Source organism: Lonchura striata, chromosome 21 (genome assembly GCF_050655825.1).
Source record: "Lonchura striata isolate lonStrDom1 chromosome 21, ASM5065582v1, whole genome shotgun sequence".
Taxonomy (NCBI): Eukaryota; Metazoa; Chordata; class Aves; order Passeriformes; family Estrildidae; genus Lonchura; species Lonchura striata.
Window position 1 is genome coordinate 5,919,604 of NC_140723.1, and position 12,284 is coordinate 5,931,887.

Here is a 12,284-nt window from a genome sequence, read left to right on the forward strand (position 1 = left end):
CCCATCCTCAGCAATCTCAAAACTGTGAGTTTTCACTTTTTTTCATGTTTCCTTTTTCTTATAAAACCTCCAAATACAACAGTGGGTATGGAAAACAATGTTTTCCCCTGGGTAAATACAGTAAAACCTAATCAAGACTGAAAACCTTCAGTGCAGCTTCCTCCCACCTCCTTGGTTTAACTGCTGTTGTAAGTAGACCAAGGATTCACCTCTTCCATTGTGGTGCAAACCCCAAACTGCACTGAGTGCAAAAACACTCCATGAACCATGTTGGAACCTCTGCATCATTCCACCAGATCCTCCCCCATCAGGTAAAATTCAGGGAAATGTTGTAGACAGAACATGTTCAAGGAATAATATCCCACGTGAAAAAATAAACTGGAGTTCTTACCAAAAAGTCATACTCACACAGAAGCATTAATTTGAACAGACAACTACATAAAATAGTAACTTACTTCTGGATTAGTTGGAAGCATGTGAAGGAACCGACTGCTATAATGCTGCTTAACCTTGTCAATGTTAAATTATTCCACCCCACTGCCACACTAATATGGGCACAGATGCTTCCAGTTCCACTGCAAGAGGCAGAACACACATCTTGGTTGTGGAATACATCATTCCAAAATTCTCAAGAGCCAAAAAAAACCCTTTGCATGTATTTTTATTACTGGACTATTTAAAAAGTGTAAAGCATATAAAAATAGAAAACTATAATATCAGAAAACCACAAAACAATAGTATCAGGAGTTGAAATAGTGTTTGTAATTTTAATAATTTAAATTTATTAGCTGTGTTCATAATTCAAATCTAAAATCCTCAGGCCAAGTACAAAGTGGCCAATTGGTATAAATTCATGTCACTGAACCAGGGGGACACAACTGAAGGATACAAGCACATTTAGCTCCTCCTAGATGAACACTGTCTCATTGTTCCTGGCACATCTGCACCCCACACAAAAGGCAAGTTTCCCCCAAGTTTTTAAAAAGTTTACTTTATTGGTCTTAGAAAACGTGTCAGGATATTTCCATCACGGTATTTCCATCTGGTTGGTCATTAAGTGCTTGCAACACCACGGACTTGTACCCACAACTGGAACTTAGAGCACAGGATGGATGGCACGTGGAAGAGAAAATCCCTCTTCAGCTGCTGACCTGCATTTACAGCCCTCCAGCAAAGCTACAGCATTCAAAAGCAAGGACAACCCCACTTTTTATGTCAAATTGCAATTTTTAATGTTGTCATTAGAATAATCTTTATATCACTCTCCAATAGAAGAAACAATAAACCTAACAGCAAACTTTAATACAGGAACATGCTCCAAGATTAACAACCCAAAATGAAAACAAAATGAAATTAATGTAAAATGCAAATCACATATAGTACAATTGAAGTGTCCAAAACAATTTAAATAATTTTAAATATTTTATTTTCTTAAACTTGCTACAAATGCTTTATACAATATTTCAACATAAAGTCCCCATAACAGAAATGTAACAAAATGGGAATGATAGTGAAAGTGAAAGTTAAAGTGGCACAAATTCACCAAACAAGTATTAAACTACAAATTTCAAAGAGGTAGATTACTTTTTAAGAACAAAAAATAAAAGGGGTGTCTGTATAAAGAAAACTAGTCACTTCCCATCCATTCTTGTCATTAATCGTGAAAGTTCTATGAACACGTGACAAACAGTATTTCCATAAAAAGCTGTTATGAACAATAAACCAATTCATTGTCTTAAATTAGAGGCATACAACCTTTTAGAATAATTATCTATTTCATTTTCAAAATATGCAGGTCTGCAGCCCTGCTCTAGCCTTCTTATCCATAAAAAGATACACTGCATCCATTATATATCTGGTGTTTAGAAATTCATCACTGCTATATAAAGTTTTATTTGCATGTGTAAATAAGCACTTGGAAAATCCATAAAACATCCAAATCAGGCTTTTTTCCACTGTATACTGGACATCTAAAAGACTCAGAAAGTGAGGAGAAGGTGGGAAGGTAATTCTGCCGTGCTAGTTGGCCTCTAGTGACTCATTTAGACAAAAGGCTTTAAGAGACCCAATCCATGGCAAAAATACTCAGAGTGCAGCAACTGTTGGCCCTGACTTCTGCTGATTTCTGGCCAGGCTGAAGGAACCTGCTTTGCCAAGCACAGAAACTGAACTGCCCAACGCCATCCACAAAGGTGCAGACAAAGTCAAGAGCAAAAGATTTGGTTCACTTAATCCCACTGATTCTTCTGCTGATTTCCTGTGGGGTTTTATTTGTGTTTAACAGTACTCTTTGCTTTAATCTGAATCATCCTGTGTGCCAAGCACAAAGTAAGAAAATCTAGGCCCGACACTGAGCATGAGCAAGAAGCCTGCAGGCAATTTTATGGTTGTGACTCAGCTCCTGTGAGTTTCACAAGCTTGGATTTCACATCCCTTGGCATAGTGCTTATCCTAAGATGAGCATGCAACAGCTCTACCATGGCATTAAGGGATTTTTTGTTTTGTTTTTACAAGAGATTCCTAGAAAATAGAAATTAACAAAAAACCCCAACAAAACAAAAACTGAAGATAAATGACAAAACAACTTGTGAACAAGTATGTTTACACAGAAAAACAGAAAGGTGAAAAACAAATTGGCAGACAAATATACATGAAGCAAGTCTTGAAAAAATATTAAGATTTCCTGGGGAAAAAAAAAAATCAAAACCCAATAGTGCCTACATAGAGGAGAACCAAAGCTGAACTGTGCTGATATTAGTGTATGAAGGAGAAAAATTCTTCACACTGTATAATTGATGTAAAAAGAATTTGAGTAGACAATCTAGATTTATAAAGTTACTTCAGAGACAATAAGAATTCCCTGGTGTAACCGTTTGTTAAACCGATAAAGACTCCAAGCAGCCAAAGTAAACCGAAATATTTGAGCCAGCCAAGGAAACCTTGCCCCAGGTCAATTGTTATTTCCCCAAATACAACTCAACAATTCCCATATGCACCCATTTCCAAGTACTTGGTTACTTTGCCTAAGGTCAAATGATTCATTTAGATGGAAAGATGTGGTGTTTTGGCTTCTTTTTCTACTGATCTGTTCTGGCACCATTTCAATATAGTTTCACACATAACTAAGAGAGCAGCTGATGAGAATTAACACGAAGATGTTTATGTCCCAAGGGAACAGGCCTGGTAGGCATTTCTTGTTCCTAAAAGGCATTTTTACACCATTAGTCTCCAAATTCCAATAACATTTTTCTCCTTCAACATATCCTAATTTGGGTATGGATTGTTTTAAGTCAAATTCCCCCCCAGCACTTGGGAATAATTCTGCTATATTGAACACCTTTACTTTAAAAAGTATTTCCTCGCTATTTGCACCTCAGAGATCTTCACTGTAAGACACACAAGCTGTGAACAGTTTGGATTTTGACAATGAACAGATCTTGCTCTACTTGTTCTGACAGAGGCTGCCAGTTCCTCCCCCTCCTCCTCTAGTAATGACTTCGATTAAAAAACCCTTCTCGGCCCTAAATCTGGTGTTAATCACAGCCAGGCGTTGCAATTACCAACCCCAAAAGAACTCTTAATTACCAGTGAGCTTTGTGACAGTTCCTCAGCAAATCAGAGCCTGTTTCCAAGAAAAACAGGGCAGGAGCAAGGTAACAAAGGTTATAAACACTGTGCAAAATATACTATTGATTTGAGAGACTACATGAAGACGTAAATCGGGACTCAGGCACGTAGATTAAGATTTTTATTTATTTATTGAAGGATTACCCTTTCTTGTGATTAAAATGCTTCTTCTCAAAAAGAAATAGAACTTTTAATTATAAAGTTTTATAGTGAAACATAAAAAGCATGATACTTCTAACAAATTTACATGTTCATGTAACTTTTCTTACATGTCTATTTCCCTTATATTAAGTATTTTACGATCTCAGTCCGTATGCACATACATTTTTGAAGTATTTGGTCATGGTTTGTTTCTTTCATATATATATATATATGCAGAGAATGCTTTTTATTACAAACCAAAGCAAGTCATTTTAGTGAGTAAAGAATGCAGTCATGTTTTTTAACTTAGTGAACCACCATAAATAAATCTAGAATCATTCTGGGCTACCTTAGATGTCAGATACCAAATACAAGGTCAGTGTCTTCAATAACAATGAGTTTAATGACATTAAGTTTATTCCCACTCAGGTATTGACATTTTTTTCCAGAGTTTTCAATTCAGTTTATAATTAAAGACATTCTCTATACAAACCGTGTATATTTCATGACATGACAAAATGCATCAAGTATGTACATCATACCTCAGCATCAGTAAGCTGCTCATCCATGTTTTAGGAAATGCAACTTCTTTTTTTATTTAAGCATGACAAACTCAAAAAAAAAAAAGGAAAGGAAAAAAAAAAAAAAAAAAAAAAGACTGGCAAGCAAAACAGCAAGCAACGTGTTCCTGGGTTGTTTCAACTTCAAATTAAATGCTTACCTGAAATCTTTCAGTTCTTGCTTTGTACTGCTTTCATCTCTTTTGTTTTCTGCTGCTTCTGCATTTGCTGCCTGCTGCAGACTCCGTGTGATTGGTCCTCCAATCCTCTCTCTAGATTTTACACTGAACCTGTCTGCCTTTTTCTTACTCGCCACAGCAGATTTACTTGGCAAAACAGCTTTATTATTCCTCTGTATTCTGACGTGCAATTTCCGCGACGCTTTGCTGGAGATTCCAGAAGAATTGTTCTTAGAAACCACCTTAGTTTTTTTCCCATCAACATGGGACATTTTAGACACTCTTACAGGACTAGAGTTCCTCAATGATGAAGATGAATTTGGCTTTTTAGATCGCATGGAAGGTACAAATTTAACGTTTTGTTTGGACTTGAAGGAGGCAGAGGGGAGCTGGAGCTGTGCAGGTCCTGAGGTTCGTGCTCTCGTCTTGCCCAGATGAGGCTGAGTGCTCTGCATTTTGATTTCTGCATCTGCTGTTCGCCTGCGCTGGTTGCTGCCTTTGTCACTGTTGGCAGGTGAAGAAGCTGCACTTTTTTTGGAAGAATTCTTTTTGGAGGAAGGAGAGATGGGTTTTTTGGGGCAGCTGTATGATGCGTGTTTGTTCAAACTCCCAATGTAAGTGAACTCTCTGTTACAGTAGGGGCAGATGTGAGAGTCCGTCTCAGATGGGTTATTTTTCAGTTCTGCCTTCTGCTGGGCAGATTTCTTTTTTTGCAGGATAGCTTTCTGTACAAGCTGGTTTTTCTTTTTCAATGCACTTATTTTTAGTTTATTGGAGGACATTTTGCTAATCTCAACATTGAAATTGAGTCTTTTAGGCTGACCCATTCGTCTGAAGGCATTCTTCCCAGGCCCAGCAATAACCACCACACCATTCTTAGGCTGCACTGTCTGTTTGAGGGGTACTGGATTTTTTTTAGGTGTGTACCTCTTTTTATCACTAGCAGATGCACAAGCCAGTATGTGTTTGTGTAACTCAGGCATGTTATCAACACTTTTTCCACATTTTGTGCATCGAATGGCAGTAGTAAAAGTCTGTGGGATATTATGGGTTGTGAAGTTTGTTGCAGTAACTCCAATACCCATAGGATTACGATGGTGATACTGGAACGGAGGTGGTTTAAAGCTTGGGTAGTGTTGATTGAGGCCCATACGAACATCTGGATCTTTAGATTTCACTCCAGAAGCCATTATTTTTATAGTAGTATAAAGCTCTTCAGAAGAATCATTTAGATCTTCATCTTCCTCCTCTTTCGAAGGTTCCAAAGAATCTTCTGGCAGGTTCTGCATGTGCTCTGCGTTCGCCTTACTGGGGTCAGTAAAATTCTGGGGTCTCAAAGTCCCACTTTCAAACTCATGATGTGTGCACTCTTTGTCTGGATGGAGATCCCGTTGATGCTGTTGCAAATTGCACAAAAAAGCAAATTCCTTTTTACATACTGAACAAACAAAGATATTCCCTACTCCATGAAGCAGAAAGCGATGTTCTGACAAGTCTGTTTTATCCCTAAAAAGCTGTACACAGAATTCACATTTGAAGGGCCATTCTTCAGCATGAATGGATAAATGCTTTGTTAGGTCTTTAATGGAAAGAAAAGGTGATTCGCAGACATTGCACACAAAGCTCTTGTTGAACGTTTCCTGCACCACTCCTGATTCACTTGAAGTCTGAGCATCTTCTCTCACTTTCTGCTGCTCGCTTTCAGCTTCTTCCTGTTTTATTATCGGGAGAGAACTTTCAAGGTTATCAGCAGAGGAAACAACAGAAGAAACTACAGAAAGAGGAGGTGGAGATGGAGACGATGAGGAAGAAGAGGATGAGAAAGAGGAGGAAGAGGAGGAAGAAGATGAGGAAGACAGCGTAGGGGGGCCAGGTGAAGCAGCAGAAATAAGAGGTTCGACAGAAGGGACAGGGGATGGAGAAGGAGAAACCGTAGGTGAAAGAACTGGTAGCGGGGACTGGGTAGTAGTGTTGGAGAGTGGCGAGGGACAGGAGGAAGTGTTGGTGGCACTGGCAGAGACATCTGGAATCGGTAAGGGCATCGTCGGGAGCAGAGGGGGCGGTGAGGTGGCCGCTGTCAGCACGGGCAGGCAGGGCGGCGGGGACGGGGGGTTGGTGGGCGTTAGCAGCGGGGGCAGCTGGCACGCGGCAGGCGCCGCCGCCGCCTGCGGCACGGGGGAAGCGGAGGAGCCGAGGGGCCGAGAGCCAGAGGGAGGCGACGCCGAGAGCGCGGGATCCACGTCGGGCTCTGCCTGAGGCTCCAGGGCCTTGCTGGGGCTGGCGGAGCTGTCCGTGCCCACGGCGCTGTCCGGGGCTGCTTCCGTCCCGTTGTACTCGTTCAGCAGAACCTTCTGCAACATGCAAGTGGTGGGTTTCTTCTTCTTGACACCGCTACACGTTGGATGTGTGGAGTTTTCTTTGTATTCCCTAATTTCAGCATCACTGCAAGGCTTCTTATGCACACTTAGATCTAAAACAGATTCCCAGGGAACCTGAGTCTTGCTTTTGGCATCAGACCTTTGTTTCATACCACTGGACAAATCCAATGGCTGCTGGTTGCACACATTGCCAAAAGTTGGAGCTGCTGTCCAGTCTTTTGATATTTTATATTCTTCAAAGCAAAGAGGGCTCAAAGTCTCTTTGTCCTCCCTTCCAGTCAAGCTCCAAGCAGGTGAGTTGCTGTGGCTTTCTAACTTTGGCATTTTTGAACTCCGAACATTATCATTCCACACAGTTTTTCCCTCACCTGATTTGACAAAGTCTCGAAGCACTGGACTGTGCTGTGGAGAACTGGGAGGAGAGCTGGTCCTTCTTTTAAACCTGCTGGATACTGGAGGCAAAACAGACGATGATGTAACAGAAGGTCCTATTTTAGGGATTTCACTTGATGGAGTTATCTTCTTATTGTCCTGTGTCTGAAGAAGCTGCTTTAATTTTGATGACAAATAAACCCCTTTTTCTTTATGAAAAGGTAAGCTTTCTGTTGAAATGCTAAGAGGAAGATTTAAAGAACTAGTAGGAGTTATAGGTTCTGGGTCTATTTCAGTTTTTATTTTTGGTACAAGAGGAGGGCTGGCAGTTCTTCTCTTTTTGGATTCACTGCTCCCACTGCTAGAGGGTTCCTTAGGAGATTCATTCACATGTGTTTGTGTAACCTTTAAATTTGTGGAAATTTCCACTGTGACTGGACTGATTATACAATTCAATCCATACAAATCTGCAGAGTTGGACTCCATCTGAATCACATCACAATTGCTAGTGCTGCTGTTGGACTGAATTTTACCATCAATGTAGTAGTTTAAATTCTCAGAGATATTGCTGGATATATCCATAAGGTAAACATCATCTCCTTCGCCTTCCTCTTCTATTTCTGTGCTTGCTATGTACACACTCTGGACTGCTGGGGCTGGCTCTGTCGGGAGAGGTGGCTCTTCAGTAAAGAACCCTTTTCTTCTGACACCTTTGGGAATAAGATGACGCTCGTGAACCCTACGCTGATGCCTCCGCATGTTGGTGTGAGTACCAAAAACCTTTTTGCAATATTTGCATGGATGCAATTCTTTGGGCTCCTTGTTTTCCTCAGCAAACGCAGAGTTTGACATCTCCTGGGAAACTTTCTCAGAATCCAAGGCAACAGAGTCTTGCACAAGATTGGAAACATTCAGGTCATCTTTAAGACCATCATCCACAATCACCTGGTTATCAGCAACGTTATCCAGGTGTTGTGACGAGGTCAGTGTCAGGAATGGTTTCCTTTTCGGGCCGGCCTCGTGGCGCCGCTCGTGCCTCCGCCTGTTGATTTGAGTGCCGAAGGCTTTCCCGCAGTATCGACACTTGAACGCGTGGTTCAGGGTGGATATGTGGATGTGCATGTGGCGCTCAAGTCCTTGCTTTGTTGTAAACTTCCTCTCACAATGCTGGCAAGGAAACATGAATGTTTCCTGAACATCACCATTGGATTCCCCCTCTGCTTTTGGAATTTTCACCACGAGTTTTTTCTTTGGAGAGCTCTCTGGAGATTCCTCTGATGTGCTCTTTTGTTCTTCCATGGAGTCCAACTTTTCCTCACATATCAAAGGCATTTCAGCATTTTCTTTAGGCATATTGGTATCTTCTATCTCCTCTTCATCTTCCTCTTCTTCATCCTCCTCTTCATCATCCTCTAAATCATCTGATGCACAGTTTATTGCTTCTCCTTGTTTGTCTTCAGTTGCCACTTGTGTTTCGTTGGTTGGACTGGGGATCATCAGCTTTGGAAGTACATCTTGATTTACCATTTCCTGAATCACAGCTGTTTGTTCCAGAGACAGCACAGCAGAAACAGAAGGCATTTCATCTTCCTCTTTATGAGCTGGAACACAAGAGTGCAATAAAGAAAAGCATGAGATATTTTTACCAAAACATGTCAGGATATGTTACACCTTTCTTCTCCTTTCTTCCTCTAGCACAACATATTCCATGTTCCTGACCCAAGACAATATCACCACTTCTCATTTATTTACTCATGTGGATGGATGTTTTCCTGCATGCAAGTCCTACCTATCTGTTCTCTTTTTCCATTGCTGAAAAAATAAGGCCAGGTTGGATGGGGCTCTGAACAACCTTGTCTAGTGAAAGTTGTCCCTGTCCATGGCAGGGGACTGGAAGAAGATAAGTTTTAAGGTCCTTTCCAGCCCAAAATATGCTGTGATTCTACAATGGTTCTAGGAAAACACCTTTGCTGCCAATCCCCACAATGTTGCCTAAGTGGGTACATTATAGAGCAAAAAATCCTTCTCCATTCCTTAGCTGGGCCATTCCTTACCTGAACAGTGCAAGCAGAAGGGACAACAGAGGGAGGGAATGGAAGAGTTATGGGTCAAAAGAATTTATTCTGTATTTTTCCCCCTTGGTACAGACTTTGTTAATTAGCAATAAATAATGACCATGAAACTAAGCTCCAAAGACACTAGAATAAGGATTTTGCTCTGTTATTTTCCTCTAAGGAGTTTGGGTTTATGTCTAAATTTTGCAGCACATTAGTTTTTCCTGTGGTCAGAGTTGTATGTTTAATGACATGGTCCTAATAGCCAAGTTCCTAAGTAGTAAAACAGTTGGGGTAAGTGATACAAACATGTTCACTTTGCTACAGAAAGAGAACCTGTTAATGTACTAAACATGACAAGCATCCTTTGATTCAGAAAGATAAATAGAAGGAAAAAGTAAGACGCTTGAGAAGTCACCTTCTTTAGAATCCCTCATATCTGCAGAAGTAGAATCCAAATCAGTCTTTTTCTGTTTTGTTTCTGCTGCCTTCTTTCCCTTGTTTTTACCTTCTTGAGTCTTCTTCTTTCCTAGTGGGGAAAAAAGCATTTATTATTCCTGCTTAACAATTTTTATTTGTCATAGATGAGTGGCAGATTTAAACCCTCAGCTTTGGAGTGCAACAAACTCCTGTAGAGACCCTGCTTTCCTGAGGAGTACAAATGACTGATTAGGAGAGCAGACAGCATTCATGTAAAAAATTTCTGACACTGAAATACTTTCCTCACTTTCAAAGCAAGAACAAACTACCTGTCCTGGGTTAAGCAGCTCACATCATGCAGTTACCCCATGCCTTAATATGGCCACTAAATTCCTGTATCTCGCAGAAGTATATGGAAAATAGAAAACTTCTTTATATACTATTAATCCTAATGTTAATTGGAAGATCTTACAAAACAGAAACCCATTGAGGTTTACTCTAGCTGTAGAAACATTTTGAATGATGAGGAGAGTTAGGATAACAACAGTGAAGTAAGAACATCATGAGAAGATTGAAAGCAGCATGAGTTTGAATCTTCTCATGGCAAACAGGGCAAAGCAGTACAACCAAATGAGATGCAACTGGGTAACAGAAAATGATGGAGGCATTTTGATGGGTCCTGACACAAACACCACTTTCAAGTTATCACTTTCTGTTAGCAAAATGAAGCAGCATGTATTAGTTGCAGAGGATGATGAACACAAAAGGGCATTAATATGAAAAGAGCTGACCAGTACTGTAAGATGTAAACACACGGAAAACTTCATTTTCCACTGCACTACAAAGTACTGCTAATTTTTGCCATTAATCTTACATATTCAGGCCTATAACATACAGAAATTATGATATGGGGTGTGTAGTAACAAATGGAAGTTTATGGATTTTCATTCACTTCATTGCAGACTGTAGTCTCCACACAGAATACAGAAAACACCACTGAAACTCCACGGTTCTACACGCAGCTCTTGGGAAGAACAGTCCAGAAGCAGCAATCCAAACTCCTCCTTTGCCCCTCTAACACACAAAATGCCACTTTACAACACACTGCCCGTTCCCTCTGATCAGAAATGTCCACCGCAGCCCTAAATCCATTTCCTAGTTAGAAGCACATTCTTCCACGTCACAATCCTGTCAACAAACTCTTCCTTTTTATCCCTTGAAAATATTTTTCACATCCTGAGCCAAGAAACTGAAATGCCTTTAAAAAAATGCTCCTCTGTTCCAAGAAGTTCCAAGTACACATACCCCCCCCAAAGAACAGCTCAGAGAGCCTCAGCTTTAGAAGGAAACATTTGTTTTGATTTGAAAAAAACTAAATAATTACTTATATTTCCTCTCAAAGAGCTCAGATTTCATAGGCCGGCCCCAAATTCTAATATGTTTCAGTTTTATGTATATAATAAACATTTTTTAATTTCTTATCTCATTAACATATTTTAGTCTTATAACCTGACAATAGCCACTCAGACTGAATTTTGTCACCTTTGGAAGAGACACACACATCATTCCCAAAGAAAACTAGCAATTTCTCTAATATCCTCAATTATTGTTATGATGCCCATGTCTTACCTGCCATAATGGAATGATACTGGGTTGTTTGAACAATGCAACATTAAATTTTGCTTTTATACCAAACAGCTGCAACTGTCAGAAGACAGCACATATTTGGGTGTTCACATAGGCATTAGGAAGATAAATCTTTCTTTACATTATAAGATCGTGAAAATCCAATTTAAACACCATTTTTTTATTATCAGCACCTCTAATGCTCATAATTACAACGAACACTATGAAGATCTGAGTATGAAGGATATCAAAGAAGTTTCCAGAAGTATCTCCCAAGTCACTTGAAATTCTCTGGGAATGTACAGTAACACAATCCAACAGTTCCAGTTCTAGGGAAGAAGTGGAAATGCAAGATTTCAACACACTCCTAGAAATCCAACATGCATCACAATACACTTTATGAGTGGCACAACAAATCATACCTAATTCCTAGAACCCTAAGAACTCTCAACCTTTTTGTAGACTACTTATCACCTGAAGACCACTATCAGTATCTTGACCTAAAACCAACAAAATTCTTGATTAATGTCTCTGGACAGGTGAGACTAGAAACAAGAATTAAAAGGTTGGTGCACAGACCTGCCAAACCTGGCATGCACTCAGAGACACTTTTCCCCCCACAGTGCAGTGTCCAATGTACTGCAGATGAAGTCACAGGGCAATTCTGCATCTAACTCTACAGTAGCCCTGAATTTCAGCATAACAACAGGTCACTGTCAAAGTCTTCAAACCAAGACCAAATTAATTCTTTTTTCTAACAATACTGGCAATATACTGTGCTCTTTCAAGGCTGAGCTAAAGTATGAAAAGGCACCAACACAAATCCCAAATGATAAGCATGCGGGTATGTTTCAGAGTGTCATCCAGAGAGATGTCATCCATAAAGACTATAAAATTCATAATACCTCAAATCCAATTTTAATCTGA

General features: G+C 40.0%; 1 protein-coding gene across 7 annotated transcripts in view; it reads right to left on the bottom strand.

Moving 5' to 3' along the window:
* PRDM2 (PR/SET domain 2) overlaps nucleotides 1-12,284 on the bottom strand; it is a 66,792-nt gene that overhangs the window by 13,046 nt on the left and 41,462 nt on the right. For 5 of the 7 annotated variants that reach the window (XR_014949799.1, XM_085558900.1, XM_085558897.1 and 2 more), the window contains 2 exons: nucleotides 9,730-9,840; nucleotides 4,490-8,858 (listed from right to left, as the gene is read on the bottom strand). Coding sequence is in view for 6 of the 7 variants with exons in the window: in XM_085558897.1 (XP_085415023.1) it covers nucleotides 4,490-8,858; nucleotides 9,730-9,840 (4,480 nt within the window). In the remaining variant the exon portion in view is untranslated. Of the gene's footprint in view, nucleotides 1-18; nucleotides 2,521-3,737; nucleotides 8,859-9,729; nucleotides 9,841-12,284 lie in introns of those variants that run through there. The other 2 variants (XM_085558898.1, XM_031506655.3) reach the window with 2 other exon arrangements.